Below are 19,197 nucleotides of genomic sequence, written 5' to 3'. Positions count from 1 at the left end.
CCACTTCATTTTTGTTTTTTCAGAAATTCCTTACTCGGGGTCTCTTTCCTCTCCAAATAAATTCATCAATTGCCTTTTCTATCTCTGAAAAATTAATTTGGTGTCTGTACTGCGATTGTCTTAAACATGTAGATTGTTTTTGGTAGGCTTGTCATTTTCATTACATTGAGTCCTCCTACCTTTGACAGTGTTTGGTGGAGCTCCCCAATTAAAACAAGCTTGGAAGCACCCACTTCTGAAACAGTTTGCCTCTGGAAACCCTATGAACTTGGAGAAACAATGAAAGTTATGAAAATGTTCAGGTCTTTCGTTCATAGGGTCACTTTGAGTCGCCTATGACTTGACGGCAATTAACAACAACACATCCATGAACAGGGTACATTTTCCCATTTATTTAGATCCTTTATTGTTTCTCACAGAAGTGTTCTATAATTTTCTTTGTAAAGATCTTTTGTGTCTCTAGTTAGGTTTCAACATCAAGAAAATAAAGAACCTCACCACTGGGCCGATTGGCAGCATCATGATAGATGGTGAAGAGAGTGAGGTTGTTAACAGCTTTATTTTGCTTGGCTCCACAATCTTGGTACCAGCTGCCAGGAAATCAAAAGACAAATTGCATTGGAAAAGTCTGCTGTCAGGGACATCTCCAGAGTCCCTAAAGAGCAACAATGTCAGTCTGGAGAGTAAGGTGCATCTGATCCAGGCCATGGTCTTTGCAATTACATGCTATGCATCAGAAAGCTGGATAATCACTATGGATGATAGAAGGAAAATTTATGTCTTTGAGTTGTGGTGGTGCTAGAGAATAGTACTGAATATATCATGGACTGCAAAGAGAACCAACAGGTTCATCATGGAGAGGGTGAAACCAGCTATGAGTTAATTCCAACTCAACAGAAAAGATCCACACTTTTTAATCATTTGGTCAATAAAGTTATAAAGCAGTATGTATAATGATAGTTTATAAGGAAAAAAATGTATGCACATAGAAAAAATTAAAATTTACTAACATCTAATTAGATGTTACCACGTTTTAAAGTCTATAATTTATAAAGTCTATAATTTAATACTTCACAAGTTTCTGAATTAGGAAAGGAAATTTCCTTTCCCAAAATATAATATGCTCTAAGCTAAACTTCTTCCTTTAGAATGATCTTTTTATTGTTTCTAAAAATTATATCCTAAATAGGGCTGTAAAGGAGTCAAATTCATACAACCAACATCAAATAAAAATTGAGGTTTCTCCTTCACATTATTTTTTTTAAAACATTAAGCACTTATTAGATGGAACAGGGTAAGGAGCTATGTAGATCTACTCTTTCTAAATCAATGTCTTTCTAAATCAGTACAAGGCAACTGAAAATGTATGGCTTGAGCCAGATGCACCTTAGTCTTCAACATGAAATCTTTTCCTCTTCAACAGTTTAAAGAGGTCCTCTGCCGCAAATTTACCCAATACAATACGTTGCTTGATTTCTTGGCTGCTGCTTCCATGAGCACTAATAATGGACTCAAGTAAAATAAAGTTGTGACAGCTTCAACTTCTCTGTGTTCATAATGATGTTGCTTAGAGGTCCAATTGTGAGGATTTATTTTTTTTTTTACTTTATTCTTTTTAAAGAATATAGTTTGACAACTATGAGATATTACCTCACCCCAGTCAGAATAGCAAAATTTAACAGAACAGCAAGCAGCAAATGCTAGCGAGGTTGTGGAGAAACTGGAACCCTTATTCACTGTTGGTGGGAGTGTAAAATGGTGCAACCACTGTAGAAGGCAGTATGGCGCTTTCTCAGAAAGTTGCAAATAGAGATACCATTTGACCCAGCAATTCCACTACTGGGAATATATCCCAAAGACACCATAACTGACATCCAAGCAGATATATGCACACCCATGTTTATCGTGGCTTTGTTCACAATAGCAAGGAGTTGGAAATAACCCAGGTGCCCATCAACAAATGAAGGGACAGAAAAGCTGTGGTATATTCACACAATGGAATATTACGCTGCATTGAAAAATAAGGAACTCATGCAATATTATTCAAAATGGGTGAGCCTGGAGGACATTATGCTGAGTGAAATATCTCAGCCACAAAAGGACAAATATTGCATGGTGCCACTGCTGTAAAATGGGACTGATATCAGGGTTGGGGTAAGACTGAGAAAAAGTGGATAAATTGTGTATACTGCACTGAAACAGAGGAGGGAGAGAATAATTTAAAAGCAATGTATGATAGGGTATTATGGTTATCACAAGAGTCCATAATTAAGGTTGCATAGTGGAATGTACTTGGGGCGGTGGGAGGGGTGCGGGGGGATTGTGTACCAGGGAGGGAGTGTTTCTTTTACTTTTAAAAGAGAGAAGCGAACTGGGGGCGGGGGAGGGCTGGGCAGGGAGAGAAGTGCAGCAATGAATGAATGGAAATCCAAAATCTCTGTAAATGTTCATTAAAATTATTAATAAAAAAGAATATAGTTTGAATGAATGTGGTAAAAAGATACAACTATGGTGTTTTATCTTTTGTTGTTTCTTGACTTTAAATGACACAGCATGTTCTCTTATTTGATTCAAATGATTGCCTCTTAATTTATCAATAAGTTCTGCATAAACACAATTAAATATTCTGGAATTCCCATCTTCAAAATACTACTCATAATGTATTATGATCCACATAGTAAAATGACTTTGCCTAGTTAATAAAAGCAGATAAACATCTTTCTAATATTCTCTACCAGCAGAGATTTCCCCCATTCCACTTTCTCTTCTGAATGTGACATGAATATCTGACAGTTCCCTGCAACCATTGTTTAATTATTTTCAGCAGGATTTTACTTGTGTATAGCATTAGTGATATTATTTGATAGACTCCTGATTCTCTTAATTATCTCTCTCTCTCTCTCAATCTGTGTGTGTGTGTGTAATCTGAGTGAAAATTTACAAAGTAGATTGGTTTTCCAATCAATCATTTATATCCATTTTGTTTTATAAAATTAATTACAATACCCACAGTGTTACTATACTTTTCCCACTTCTTCCAGTAAATCTCATTTTAATTAATCCTTCTATCCTAGTCCTTCCTGACATCAGGTCTTTAGCCTTAAGCAAATGCTGCTCTTTTGACCCTGTATGACTGACATCTATACTAAGCACTAAATGCTTCCCTGGTGTTATTGGCCACCTTCTAGGCCTGTAACAATAGGTTGAAAGTTGAGCCATCATGATGAGTCTTGGTCCAGGTTTGAAGGGTGACAAAGGGCCATAGTCTCAGGTTCCATGAGTCTCTATTGGACCAATAAGGCCTTTTTCATGTTTTTTACTTTTGTTCCACATTTCCCCGACTCTATTCAGGATCTTTTACTGTGGTCCTTTTTAGAGTGGCCACGAGTTGACAACCTTTCTTTGAAATAGACACAAATATGAATCTCTTTTTAGTCAGTAAGTTAGGTTGTTGTCGTGTATCCCTGAGTCAGAAGTGACCCATAGCTGACCCTCCACTGGGTTCTCAGAAGCAGTATATAACCACACAGAAGATTCAAACTACTTACCTTTAGGCTAACAGCACAGCTCTTTCTCATTAGGTAACCACAGCTCTTATTGAATTTACCTTCTAAATTTCTTGACTGATATGGGTGAGCACCTCCAGAACTGCATTTGTAGAAACATTTCATACGGTATTCCATAATTTCCTGGAACTCTCGTCCAATGTAGCTTGGACTATTTTTTTTCAATACCACTTGTTCTTAATTATATGTGACCTCCTGAAATGATTCTTTCTGGTACAGAGACCCTGTATTAGTTCAATATTTTGATGCTTCCTTCATCACTCAATATTTTACCCACAAAATACCTCACTATTGCAACTCAAGGTTTAAAACATTTTTCTGCAGTTCTTCCAGCTTGATATATGATGATGGTATCCTTCCCTTTTGATTTTCTGACTCCAACTCTCTCTACATTTTATTCTAATACTTTGCTTCAATTATGTGATCTTTCATCTCTTTTATATCTCCTGAAAGCCATACTTTTCAATTATTAGTCCTTTTTTATTTCAAACTTCTGTATTCCAGTCACCATTATTAAAGCATCTTGATTGCATGTCTGACCAATTTCAGACTTAAGAAATCATTAGAAATCTTCAACTTCTTCATCTTTAGGTCTAGTAGTTGATGCATAAATTTGAATAGTAGTCCTCTCAACAGGTGTTCTTGTATGTACATGTATAACCGACAGTACTGTACTTCAGGTCAAATTTGGAAATTCTTTTTTTTACAATGAATACAATGCCATTTTCTTCAATATATTGTTCTCAGCATAGTAGGTCACATAATTATCTGATTTTAAATGGCCAAACAGTCCTTTTCAGCTGATTAATGCCCTAGATAGTGATCTTTAGGGATTCCATTTCATTTCCACAAGTTCCAATTTTCCTAGATTCGTACTTCATACATTCCATGTTCCAATTATTAATGGATGTTTACAGCTGTTTCTCCATGTGCAAATGAAGTTTTACTCTATTCACATCATTAAGGTGAACTACTTTAAGAAGGCAGCTTTTCCTTGGTCAGAATTCCCTCAATGGAGATGGCTGAGGAGCAGAACATATGTTGCTGAACCAGATGGCAAATAATCTCAAACAATATAATATTAAGTATTAAGTGGCTCTGTAAAACCTAATACAATATATTTACCAAAAGGCAACTCAAATCTTGTATCAAGTAGAATCTTATGGGGAGTTGGGTTTTTAGTTCCACAGATTTCATCATCTTTCATTAATGTCTCTGCTTCCAAAGTGGACCACTCTCCAGGCCCTTCCTAGAAAACAGAGAAGTATGGTTAAACTTTAATCATTCATGATTCAATTCTTGGCTTAAGAGCCAAGTGTTTTTCTCTGAAGTTCACTGTTTGAGAGCTTCTGAGGGTCACCACTTCCTGATGAGACAAAGCATAGTAAACACTTTACCGTCACCATCTGTCTCACTGGGTTCATTTTCCTCCTTTCCATTCTCCATCTTTAGCAGGAAGAGTAGCTTTCAGTATTCTCAATTTTCTAAAGGTACAATCCAGTATTCTCAATTTTCTAAAGGTACAATCAGCCTAGAATGTTGAGTGTACCAAAAGAAAACCTTTTTTAAAAAAAAACCTATCTTTTTAGATTAATTTTAACGCACAATTATTATTTACAGTGTCACTTAAGGATATTTGTCATCACTTCTTCTAACCAGTAAAGAGCTATTAATATTATTAGTAGAGTAGACTGTGCATCAGTCTGTGGGAATAGGACCAGCTGGAATTCTAAGGAATGAAGAAAATGGAATAAGAACTAAAGGAAAAGAAATCATATCTTGTGTGAAAGTAAAAAAGAAACAGAATAGATTCTTTCCAAGTCCAAAGTAAGTTGTGTTGCGCTGTGTGTTGTCATGCTGATTCTGACTTCTAGGTCAGAGTGGGGCAGGTGCCCCTCTGGGTTTCCTAGTCTGTACTCTTTATGGAAGCAAACTGTCAGGTCTTTTCCCCTTCCATAACCTTTCACTTAATGGCCAAACACTTTGACACTGTGCCACCAGAGCTCTCCTAAATTAACATCTTTGGGGAAATGATAAATGGTGGTCTAATTTGAGAGAGTGGGCTAGTCACTCATTTCTTAAAATAGTAGTGTTACTACTAAATACCAAGTCTGATAGTTCTTCAACCCTTTAGGTTTATTATATGTGGAAGAAGGTTAAAACTACTTCCTTGAAAATTGGTGACTCAAAGAGACATTGCAAAGAATAAAACTCAGCCACCTGACTAATAAAGGTTAATGGAACTCCCCCGAGGACACTGAATATCACATATACACACATTCTCTTTCCAACCCTCTCCCCTACCCCTCCACTCATACATACACACTCTCATCCACACAGAGTACTCAGAAGGGTCTGTCCATCTGATAAGGCTGAAGAGGTGCTCTGATGCCTGTGAAGTCCATCAGAGGGCACAGACAAGACTTAGATGAAATTCCCTGAATCTCCAGGGTAAGAATGGATTGCCTTTGTGTCCTTTAATTGGAAAGGAAACAGAACAAACTGAGGTGCATGATGAATACCAAATGAAATAGAGCTAGGATGGGCAGAAAGAAAATCTAGAACAATACCCGCACAGAGACAATGCACTGACTAACCTCATCTGACTGACGAATAGTCTTCAGTGCAATCCACACAGTCCCCACCATGGTGTCCCAGATTAGTCCTTTGTTCCACACTTCCACACTGAGACCTAAGTCCAGGCGACTAATTTCACTAAAGAAAGAAGAAAGTCTTGTAAGGAAAAACAGACAATATGAAAAAAGAGCAACACTTCCTGTTTTACTAAAAACCGTGAATACTTTTACACCATGATCTTGACATGAGGGAAAATCAAAATATCCCAGGAGATTTCAACCATTTTTTAGGTTCCTAGAAACTTTGTATAAGATATTCTTAGAAAATGCCTTTCTAAGTCTGGTCCCTCCTCTTTGGAGCTTCAATCACGGTTCAGCTAATGCAATATCACATAAAATGACGCCACGTGATGAGAGCATTACTGACAAACCTGCCAGCCTAAAATGTCAACCCTCAAGGGACAGATTTGTATGTGTTATTATTAATACTAAAACGACCCTGTAATGCAGTGTCTTACATATTAGGCTGGTAACTAAAAAGGTTAGCAATTCAAACCCACCAGCCACTCCAAGGGAGAAAAGTGAGAAAATCTGCTTCTATTAATATTTATAGCCTCAGAAATCTGATGGAGGGTCAACATAGTTAGAACTGATTCACTGGTAGTGAATATGAGTATTTTTATTGTTGTTAATATTAATACTGTCCTAACTTTTATGTATGGATTATATACAAAAAATGTTTGAGAAAAGTTGGGATTTTTTTTAAGAACAAAAACAGACAAGAATTTATTATCATGTTTGTTGATATCAGAACACAAGGTTTGAGAAAATTCTAGAAATGCCTAGTCACATTATACTGTTCCCTCCACCTGCAATAAAAGAATTCCAGTTTACAGTTAAAATCTTTCAAAATAAATGGTAACTGAGGGAGCTCAGGTGTCCTACTGGCAAGAAGCTGTGCTGCAATCTCTGAGGTGCACAGTTCAAATTCACCAGATAATCCACTGAAGAAGGAGGGGCAATCTCCTCCTGTACCAGTCGTATCCGATTCAACGGTACACAACAAGGAGGAGTGGTGGGTAAGAAAGCACAAAAATAGTAAATGAATAAATGGCAACTACTTTAAACGATGCAGGACCAAATGAAATCCTGGAATAACATCACCTTTGAATGTCTGCTGAAGTGTTACATTGCATTGATGAGGCTATATTATAACAGTTTTTCTCAGAGAAAAGTTAAGTTCTAGTTCTAAGATTTATGGAAGAGAGATCAAGCAAAAATAAAAGCATCTCAGAGAACGTATTACTAATTATCATTTAAACTAAGCACCATTAATTATAGCAAGATAATTATCATGGCTAATGTTAAACATGATTATTATAATCATAAGTCTTTTATTATATAATAATGCAATAACTGGAAAATTTCTTAGAAAATAACTCACTCCAGGAGAAGCCAGAACATCATTTTGCAAATGATAGTACCAAAATAGCACAATATTTGCTTAGAAGGTTTAACACCAACATAATTATAGTCTTAAGATGGAACACATAAACATATATTAATGCTAAATATTTTCTTCAGAAAGTTCTTATTGAACACAAGGGTACTTAACAGAAAGAAAGATGTAAAAGGCTCAATTATAGCTGGGGGGGAAAACCCGAACATATAACAGGAAAGCTAACCAAAGAAAGAATTTTTCTTTTACTTTTGCAAAGAGAGGAGCAAACTGGGGAGGGGGGAGGACATAGGGGGGAGGGCTATGCAGGGAGAAAAGTGCAACAATGAATGAATGGAAATCCAAAATCTCTGTAAATGTTCTTTAAAATTATTACAATAAAATTTAAAAAAAAAAGGAAAGCTAGTTATCATATGTAGAAGTTCCAACTTTATGTTTTAACAAGAAAGCTTGGCTTCTCTGTGATACTACTTAAATAAGTGTTACCAGAGTCATAAATTTTGAAGAGTATTACAGTCTTCAGCATTCATGTCCAGTATATTGAAAACAAGTAAAGCAAAAAAATCTGATCCTTTTACATAAAGAAAATAGAGCACAGAAAGCACTGCTGAATTCATTAATTTATTATTACAGAATGCTTAGGCAAGCTGCTAATATAGAGTATTTATAACATGAAATCGTCCCAGCAAGGGCATGTGTCAGCCTAATTACCTTGGAAAATATATGTAACACCCTCAAGTCTATCTAAGCATCAGCCATTTAAATCTGAAAATGAAATATTCTCAAAGATAGTCCTATATAACATTTTAAGATAACAGATAAAGTAGCTAGAGATTTTTACTACTTTTAAATGGACAGATAAAGAAGGAAATCAGTCCTTCAGGAAAATCTCTAGAGAACAAGCTAAAATTTGGTATTATCTTCTATCAGAAGCCTCTAATCTCATCCACGTTTGTTCAGCAGGCTCAAATTAGAGAAATCTGTAAGCTCTGTTTATGACAGAGTTCTGGAGAAGTTTCTATTCTGTATTCATTAACTCAATTAAAATTATAGAAGCATGGTAGCTGATGCTGAAAAAAAGCATTGGTTGCATCTTTGCCCTGGGACTGTTTGCCCTGGGACTGTTTGTACCGGTGGCACTTGTCATCCAATGGATGGGGGAGGGGAGGGAGCTAAAAGAAAAAAAATATATAAGCAAATGTATATAAAAGATTCTAGATTAGGTAAATATACAACAATATATGAAGATGTCCTCTTTGCCCTTACTGTATTAACAATCTAGTCCTAGAGATAAGAAATAGAAGTATTAAACATAAATCATAGGAAAACAGCAAAGTGAATATTAATCCAAAGGAAAAACCTGTTGCCAGTGAGTCAGTTCAAATTTATATCATATCAGAGAGAAATAAGAATGGAAAGAGAAACAAGAGACCAGCAATGGAACTGCCAGGGACAAAAGGACAAGACAAGAAGAACAATGATCAGAAGCAAAAAGGTGGAGGAAAAAGATGATGAGAAAGTGGCTAATACAACTCAGATGTGAATGAACCCACTGCTGTCAGGGGAATTTCCAGCTCATACCAACCCTCTGCAGGGTTTCTGAGGCTGTAAATCTCTGCAGAAGAGTGTTCATCATTCTCTCACACAGCAACTGGTATATTTGAACGAACAACCATTTGGTTAGCAAGGCAACACACACTGCACTACACCACCATAAATAAAATTTATGTGGAGGAGAGGAGAGGGCAAAACTCACAGAGAATCTCAAGACGTGAGAGACAGGGAAGATAATCTGCACACAGTACAGTAGGGTACAGAGGCGAAGTGCTATGGGAAAACAGAAAACAAACATTTAAGAAAAAAGAAAAGTCAGCTGTCCTGATGAAACTGCAGAGTCCTATGTATTACAGACAGGGAACAGTTTACCAGTCAATGATTGTTACAGTTGGCTAAGTAGGAGGAAAGCAGGAATGCTTAGTTTACATGCTCTAGCAAGTACAAGGGCATGGGAAGAGACTTGTATAAACAGTTCATAGCTGACTTTCCATAAAGAAGGGCACAAGTGGTACTACTCTCACATTACTGTACTTGAGAGAAGAAATAAGTGAGGATTATAATGTTGTCAGAGAAGCAAACAGTGAGACACATGACACCACTGGCTTCTTTATTCTCGAAACTCTGTCTCTCTTGGTTTCTGTGACACCAATCTCATTCTATCTGTTTATTTCTTCTTCTTAGTCCTCTATTCCTTTTTTTAAAAATTTATTTTAATGAAAGTTTACAGAGACTTTGAATTTCCATTCATTCATTGTTGCACTTTTCTCCCTGCTTACCCCTTCTCCCAAACCGCTTTTCTGTTTGAAAAGTAAAAGAAAAAATTCTTTCATTGTTATTCTATCCCTCCCCTCAAGTGCATTCCACTATGCTACCTTCTTTCTAGACTCCTGTCATAACGATAATATCTCATCATATATCCCTTTTAAACAGTTCTCTCCCTCATCTGTTTCAACGCAGTATACACCATAAATGCTAGTGCTCTCCAGGTGCTAGCCCTGGTCCTCTCCTGACTCTACAAATTATTCTCCTAAGTTTCTTCATCTATGTCTGTGATTTCAATCCACTAGGATATTTTTCAACCCAGATTTCAACCCTAAGGACCAGCTTCCTAATTATTTTCAGTACCTCTCCTCCTATTTGTCCCATAAGAATCTCAAATACTGCTTATCCATAACTGATTTTCTTATCCTAATGAATATCACATTACCTACTCAATCATCTAAGACAAATCTTGGTTTGGTTCTATACTGTTAAAATTGTCTATCTACATTTTCTCTCTATCCCTTCTGCTATTATTTTAGCCCAAGCTTTCATACATTACCATGCAACTATCAGAATAAGCTTCCTAAATAATTTAAGAAGCAAAAGCCCAGAGGACAGAAATGTTTGCCTGTGAAAGTAATTTTTTCCCACCTCTCTCTGAGCTATATTATAAAACTTGAAAAGTCAACTTCACATGTTCTTGCTTGACCCTTTGTGCCCTCCTGTGCAAAAAAAACAAGCATAACTTTGTAAGTACAGTAAATCTTCACAGATAAGGAAACTGGCACTCAGAGCAACAAAGTGGTTTGTCAATAAGTCAAAGTGAGATTCCACACTCATCTCTGCTTTTCTAGAATGGGGGGGGGGGAAATCCTGAAAACGTAAAAAAGTAAACAGAACACTTGTAAGCCAGACCCTACAATCATAATATACTAAATTTCATGTCATATTTAAGAAATTCTAATGTTTGTTTATTTTTTTAGTTATATTGTAGGACATTTTGTTCTATAAAGTGAAAGCATTATAAGCACAGGTTTCCTTATCTTCTGAAGCAGATGACTTAGGTACACATAATACATTCTTTCTCACATACTCAACTATACTCTGCCAAGTATCTGGTATGAAAAACAATGTATTTGGATTTTGTAAATAAACTAGAATTAGAAAAAACTTTCTGAGAAGTAAAGTTATACTTAATAGCAGGCTAAGAATGTAGTACTATATCCTAATTCTGACCATCAGGAAATCTTAATAGATAGTATTTTTCAACCACATAAATTAGTTGGGAGTTTACTCTCACACATGACTTATCTCTAAGAATGAGTACAAATCTACATGTGAACAAAATTGCAAATTTATTTCACCTATACACTTCACTTGCTCTCCTAACATAATAATTTTCCAAAAGAATATTTAACAACACATCCTAAAAATCAGGTACACACGAAATCATGAGCCTCTAACAATCTAATCCAACACGACTGTCTTGGGAAGACTACAGAAGGTGTAGGCATACTGCCGCTGCAGAGTACTTACAACATGAAATCTTGTTCCCAACAAGGTTGATCACCTCGAACTGCCACAGTGGTACTCTTCACATTCTGCACTTTCAGGGTCACATATGTGTTAAATTTCTCTTTTGGGGGAAAAAATAAAGAAAATTATAATATCTAGTACTTAGATTATTATTTAAGTCTCATAAAACCCTTAGAATTAAATATCTAAAAGAAAGTTTTACAAGTAGAAGAAAAAAATAAGACATTATAATCTTGTACAGTATGGTACCATTCTAGGCACAGTAGAGTTATAAGTATATATGTAACATATGTTATCCTCAAAGACATAATTTAATGTAATGTTTTTCAAATTAGTATCTTTTACACCTGACCAGTAAGCATATATGTGAACATATGAAAATTAAAACAAAATCTTCCAGAAAAATACAGGTAACATATCAATATTTCCTATCCTAATCTATTTCATCTATTAAATACAAGGGAAGCCCTAGAAATGGAGGGAAGCTTGGCAGTTAAGACTTCAACAGCCACTCCCTGGGGGAAAGATGGGCACTGTACCCAATTCATGGATAGAAGACTCAATATAATGAAAACTACAACCCTACCAAAAGCAGTCTACACATTTAACACAGTCCCAATACAAATACAAAATTCCTTTTTCAAAGAGACAGAAAAGGAAATTAGCAAGTTTATTTGGAAAGGAAAGGACCCGAAATAATCAAAGCACTTCCAAAAAATAAAAATGAAATGGGAGGCATAGCCCCTCCTGATCTCAAAACCTATCCTTTTGGGGATTTTGTTGGTTTTCTTTTGGGTTTTATTTTTAACCAGATACAAAGAGCCTGGCTGGCACATACAGTTTGGGAGCAGCTGCGAACTTAAAGGCTGGATGTGTGAACCTACCCAACAGCAGCAGCAGCAGCAGAAACAGAAGCAGCAGCAGCAGCTCTATAGAGGAAAGTTCCAGTAAACTCTTCCATAAAGATTACAGTCAAGGAAACTTTATGGAGCCATTCTATTCCATAAAATATGGGGCTGTGATGAGCTAAAGACAATTTAATTGCAGCTAAAAACAATACTAAAATGCTAATTGTAACACAGAATTGTATGTCGCTGCCATTGGGAAAAAACTAATCTAACTGATCTAGTTGTTGTTATGTGCTGTTGAGTCAGAACTGACTCATAGCTAACATTCCAGTGGGTTTTCAAAAGCAATATATTGGAAAAGAGAGTGTCTATCTTTCTCTCGCAGAGCAGCTGGTAGATTCAATCCCCTTGCTTTGGGTTGACAGCACAACTCCTTACCACTTGGCCACCAGGGTTCCCTACAACTGATGTAGTAGGAATGAAATATATACAACCATATATTAGACTTCGAGGATGTTGTGCTGGCAGTGAGGTGGGGTGGAAAGAGGCATGCAGTCCTGATCCAACTTACAATAACATTCTTCCAACAAAAATGAAAAGCTATTCTTCAACTATATATGGAAAGAAAAGAGATTCTAGACAGCTAAAGTATCACTGAAGAAGTGGGGGGGAAAAGATACACAGACCAACAAAACAAGATGGAGAATCCAGAAATAAATCCATCCAGCTATGAACAACTATCTTCAGACTACAAATGTCTGTAAAAATCCTCAATTTCATCATTTTTGGCTTTAGTGGCTGGTGAGTGTATTTAAATAATAGTTGTGTTAATAGTTCTTTTCTCATATCTAAGTTAATATTATCCTATCACTTACATCACTATGGTGATGAAGGAAGAAGTTCAAGCCGCTTTGAAGGAAACAGAAAAAAATAGGGCCCCCGGAATAGATGGTATACCAATTGAAGTATTTCAGATAACAGATGTTGTCCTGGATGTGCTCACCAAGTTGTGCCAAGAAATCTGGAGAACAACCACTTGGCCAACTGACTGGAAGAGATCTATATTTGTTCCCATTCCAAAGAAAGGTGACCCAACTGAGTGTGGAAACTACAGAACAGTGTCATTGATTTCACATGCAAGCAAGATTCTACTGAAGATTATCCAAAAACAATTAGAACAGCACATCAGCAGAGAACTGCCGGAAGTCCAGGCTGGGTTTAGAAGGGGTCGTAGTACTAGGGATATTGTTGCTGATGTTAGATGGATCTTGGCTGAAAGCAGAGAATACCAGAAGAATGTCTATCTGTGTTTCCTTGATTATGCAAAGGCATTTGACTGTGTGCATCATAACAAACTGTGGCTGACTCTGAGAAGAATGGGAATCCCAGAACATTTAATTGTGCTAATGCGAAACCTATACTTGGACCAAGAGGCAGTAGTCAGAACAGAGCAGGGTAACACTGCATGGTTCAAAATAGGGAAGGGTGTACGCCAGGGATGCATCCTGTCTCCATACCTTTTCAACATGTATGCAGAGCAGATTATCTGAGAGGCTGGGCTCTATGAGAATTGTGGCATCAGGATTGGTGGAAGATCTATTAACAATCTGCATTATGCAGATGACACAACCCTGCTTGCTGAAACTGAGGAGGACCTCATGCACTTGCTGCAGAGGGTCAAGGACTGCAGCCTTCAGTATGGACTGAGGCTCAATGTCAAGAAGACAAAGATTCTCACCACTGGACCAATTGGCAGCATCAGGATGGATGGCGAAGAGATTGAGATTGTTCACAGCTTCAGTTTGCTCGACTCCACAGTCAACACTCTTGGCACCAGCAGTCAGGAAATCAAAAAGCATATCGCGATGGGAAAGTCTGCTATTAGGGGCCTCTCTAAAGTACTCGGGAGTAGCAGTGTCTCTCTGGAGACTAAGGTGCGCGTGATACAGGCCATGGTCTTTGCAATTGCTTGTTATGCATCAGAGAGTTGGACAATGACTAGAGAGGACAGAAGGAGACTTGATGCCTTTGAGCTGTGGTGCTGGAGAAGGGTACTGAATGTACCATGGACTGCCAGGAAAACAAACAGATTCATCTTGGAGAGGATTAAACCAAGCTATTCCTTGGAGGCAAGGATTCTGGGGCTTCGTCTGACATACTTTGGACATGTTGCCAGGAGGGACGGGTCCTTGGAAAGGGACATCATGCTTGGGAGGGTGGAGGAACAGTGCAGGAGGGGAAGACCCTCTATGAGATGGACTGATTCGGTGACTGGGGTAATCGGGATGGGTGTGTCATAGGCAGTGCGGTTGGCGCAGGACAGAGCAGGGTTTAGGGCTGTTGTGCATAGGGTCGCTATGAAACGACTCGACGGCACATAACAACAACAAACAACATCATTTACAGCATCACATTTGAAGATGGAGCTCAAAATGTTCTTTTAGACCATGAATGCAACTTCTTCAATTTGTCATTCTCAGCAATGCATGTCATATGACTAGACAACACTAGTCTGTCTCAGCTCACTAAAACATAGGAGGTGATCTTTATGTGTTTCATCTTTTACAAATTCACATTTTCTTGATTCATACTTTGTGCATTCTATGTTGCAATTATTAACGCATGTCTGCAGCTTTTCCCCCTCATTTTGAGTCTCGCCACATCAGCAAATTAAGCTCCTATCATTAAAACAGACTCTAAGGAAGCAGTTCATCTTCTGGTACCATTACTGGGCTAGTGTTCTTCCATTGTTCATATGGTATTCAAAGATCTGTAATTTCAGAAGTGAACGGCCAGCCCTGCTTCTTGGTCTGTGTAGGTCTAGAAGCACCAGTGAAATCTGTCCACCATGAGTGACCCTGCTGGTATTTGAAATATCAGCTCTCATCTGCCTGTTTGCCATACCATGGTGGCCTGCATGTTGCTGTGATGTTGAAACCTATGTCATCAGTATTGCAAATACCAGCAGGGTCACCAAGTAGGTTATTATGCTTATGTGAAGTAAAACAATCAAAAGAAGGCAAATATTGTCAGAGATGACTATTATAAAGAGTCAGGAATAAGATTACACACAGAAAGAAACATTTGTTCATGATTACTGGGGATGAGAGGGTGGAAAATGGAGTACACGCATGGGCATATAAAGGTATATATGAAGGGGTGTGTGTGGGTGCAGGTGTGGGTGTAAGTGTATGAAGAGGGGGTGTGTCTCTGGTAGTGTGGTCCCTAGAGACTTGTGCTGCTAGCCCAAAGATTGTATCTCTCCTGTGAGTTTAAACCATCAGTGGATCTACAGGAGAAAGATGCACAGATTCTTCCAGTGTGATTTACAGCCTGGGAATCCCAAAGAAGGGTCAGATGTAAACCAGCTAAGATACAACTATTGGTTTCTTCCCATATTGAGCAAGGGAGAAACAAAACCTCAAGGATGCCATTAGTCCTAGTCATTAATCACTTCCCCTAGCTTGACAGTAGAAGAACTAGACGGGGCACAGTTGTCACTAGTAACCACTCTGACCAAGGACATAAGCGGAGGAATCAGTTAGAATGGGAGAAAAGTGTAGAACAAAACTCAAATTCATAAAAAAGACCAGACTTACTGGATTGACAGAGAGCAGAGGAACTCCTGAGACTATCTCCCTAGAGGCCACATTTCACCCAAATAATAGCTTTGTAAATAAAAATAAACAATGATAAATATGCTCCTTTGAAAAGTTCATTATACTCGACCAACCAGACAACATTTTCACAAAAATAAAAAGGAAAACCTCAGGAGTGAAAACAGAGTAGGCAAGGTGGAAGGAAATAAGGAAAGTGCTGGCACATTGCAGGAACAAGCATGCCTGATACAATCTGTGTATCAATTGTTGACTAAGAAACTAATTTGTAGTGTAAATCTTCACATAAAATTTTAAATATATATATAACAAACATGTATATACACAGGGATAGGTCTGAAAAAGATATAAAAAGGTGTAAGTAAAATAAATATTTCTGAGAAGTAGAACTGACTTGACCAAATGTTAGTGTTTAACTTTGCTATAAATGCTTACAATTCTTTAATGTTTTATAATAATTTTAACAATAAAAATGTTAATAATTTATTTAATTAATTGCTTCATTAATAAAACTAATATATTAATATCTTTCTTAAAGACTACTTTCCAATTACAGCAAGTTGAGGGAAAAGGACATAATAACAAAAGATAGGTCTTACCTGGTGACCCCTGGAACTTGGCTCTTTTAACTGTGAGAGAGAAAAAAAAGTGACACCATGAGGAATGTTTGCAAATTCATTACTTGACCAATATTTATTGAGCAATTCAACATTTCAAGTCAGATAATTCTTTGCCATAGGGAGCAATGTTTAGCAATATCCCTGTCCTCTACATATTAAATACTAGCAGTTTTACCAGGGAGCTAGTTAAAAGTACCAATTCTCAGGTCCCACCTCACTCAATTGAATGTGGAATACTGGAGGTAGGGCTATGCAATGTGTGTTTTAACAAACTTTCTAAATGCTATAAAGGTTGTGATTCAAAGCTTTAGTAGACTATGAAGTTTTTTTTCATTTTATTCTTTTTTGTGCATGTACTGTCAAATTAGATCTGACTGGTACAGGAGGAGATTGTCCCTCCTTCTCCAGTGGAACATCTGGTGGATTTGAACCGCACACCTCTGGAATTGCAGTGCAGTTTCTTGCCACTAGGCCACCAGAGCTCCCTTGAATTTTTTTAAAAGAGATGAATCCTTGCTATAGTTTATGTGTGTGTATGTGTGTGTGTGTTGGTTTTTTTGTTTGTTTGTTTGTTTGTTTGGATTTTTTACTAGCACAATAGCAAAGTTATGCTAGGGGGTTCTGGTGGCCTAATCTGTAGGGAGCGTCTTGGCTAAAGCAAAGGTGGAGGCTCTCTGGTGGTTTGAATTCACCAGCTGCTCCAAGAGAGAAAGATGAGCAATCCCCTCCCCAGTGATGTACAGCCTCGGATATCCACTGAATCTGTTCTGACTCAATAGCAATGAGTGAATAGCAAAATTATATTTATTGATTAGCTAGTACTTAAAAAGCTTAATATTATATCAAGAATTTTATATCTTTTATATTATATTTTCATTAATAGCCTTAGGTCATACTGAGTAGCAAGTGTATTTTCTGCATATTTATAAGTAGGACTAATTGGAAAAAGGATTTGAAATTACGTGACACCAGTGGAAGACCTATATCAATAAAAAAGAAATAAATTTTAGCAGTAAGTACTATCTGAAAATGGAGAGGGCTCTGTGAGAGGTATTTTTCTTTCTGGTACTCTCTGCTTCAATATGGATTACATCTCAACAAAAACAAAACAAAAATCCTCACCACTGGACCAGTCGGCAGTCTCACAATAGATTTGAAAAAGTTAGCATTGCATTGATTTAATTTTACTTGGATCCACAATTAATATCTACTGTAATAGCAATCAAGGAAACAAAAGATGGCTTGCACTGGGAAAATTGGCTGCTGGAGATCTCTCCAAAGTGCTAACGAGCAAAGATGTCAGTTTTGTGGAGGTTTTTTGTTTGTTGGGTTTTTTTAAGTGAACTGAGGGAGCAGAAAAAAGGAAAATGCCTAACTAACAATGAATGAATGAAAATACAACTTTTCTGTAAACTTTCATTAAAATCACAATAAAGTATATTTTAAAAAAAACCAAACATGAAAGTGCACTTTATCTACGTCATAGTCTTTTCAATTACTTGCTATGAATCTGAAAGTTGGACAATGAATAAATACGACAGGAGAAACAAAGCCTTTTCGCTGTTGTGCTGGAGAACTGTACTGAATATTCCATGGACAGCGAAAACATCATACAAGTCTATCTTGGAGAAGTGTAATCAGGATGCTCCTTAGAGGCGAAAATGGTGAAACTTCACTTCATATCCTTTGGGCATGTCTTCGGCAGGAGCCAGTGCTTGGAAAAAAGACACCATGCAGGGAAAGGTCGAGGGTCAGCAAAAGAGAGGAAGACCCCCAACAAGATGGACTGATACAGAGGTTGTAACAATGGGCTCAAATATGTCAGAGATGATGAGAATGGCACAGAATAGGACAAGGTTCAGAACCACTATTTATCAGCTCATTGTGAGTTGAAGTGGGTTCAACAGCACCCAACAACAACTGGAAGTAGTACTGAATGGCTCATCTCTTGAAGTAGCAAGTTCAGATGTCTGTTAAAGTGAAACTTTAGTTGTTCTGTAGGATGTAGAAAGTGGCAGATCTGAGTGTCTACCTGTCCTTTCTCTGTGTTTGGGGTATCTTTTGCCTCTTTGTAGAGCTTTGCCCTGACAAGCCCAGAAACAACGAATCAAGAAATTCCAAATAAATGGCTTAAATAGACCATCTTATGCTGAAATTCACACAGACAACAAGTTTCCCCTGTAGTTTTTCACACTTAAATATTTTTGACAGAAAAGATACAATCAGATAATCTGTGCATACATATCTACTTTTTTCATTAATGACCTTTTTTTCCAAAGATCTAGAATCATCACTCAATACACATTAAAACCACATATATGGTAATAATAATGATCTCTTGACTAAATGTACTTTTTAAAAAAAATTTATTTTAATTAAAGTTTACAGAGACTTTGGATTCCCATTCATTCATAGTTGAACACTTTCCTCCCTGCCCACCCCCTCCCTCAGTTCACTTTTCTATTTGAAAAGTAAAAAAATATTCTTTCATATTTATACTCTTCCCCCACTCAAGTAGACTCCATTATGCAGCTTTCATTCTGGACTCCTGTCATGAAAATAATTGTTGTTGTTATGTGCCGTCGAGTCGTTTGCGACTCATAGCGACCCTATGCACAACAGCCCTAAACCCTGCTCTATCCTGCGCCAACCGCAC

At 37.3% G+C, this 19,197-nt stretch overlaps 1 protein-coding gene across 1 annotated transcript in view; it reads right to left on the bottom strand.

Annotated features, from left to right (window-relative positions):
* LOC102864266 (protein unc-13 homolog B-like) overlaps window positions 1-19,197 on the bottom strand; it is a 189,093-nt gene that overhangs the window by 142,634 nt on the left and 27,262 nt on the right. The window contains exons 2-5 of the mRNA XM_006898554.1: window positions 16,521-16,550; window positions 11,457-11,556; window positions 6,164-6,281; window positions 4,692-4,815 (exon numbers count right to left, since the gene is read on the bottom strand). Of these exons, the coding sequence (XP_006898616.1) occupies window positions 4,692-4,815; window positions 6,164-6,281; window positions 11,457-11,556; window positions 16,521-16,550 (372 nt within the window). The remainder of the gene's footprint in view (window positions 1-4,691; window positions 4,816-6,163; window positions 6,282-11,456; window positions 11,557-16,520; window positions 16,551-19,197) is intronic.

Source organism: Elephantulus edwardii, unplaced genomic scaffold (assembly GCF_000299155.1).
Source record: "Elephantulus edwardii isolate Elephantulus edwardi_28Jun2011 unplaced genomic scaffold, EleEdw1.0 scaffold00232, whole genome shotgun sequence".
In the NCBI taxonomy this organism is placed as follows: Eukaryota; Metazoa; Chordata; class Mammalia; order Macroscelidea; family Macroscelididae; genus Elephantulus; species Elephantulus edwardii.
Note: the sequence above shows the minus strand (reverse complement) of the source record. Positions and strands in the feature narration are given on the sequence as shown.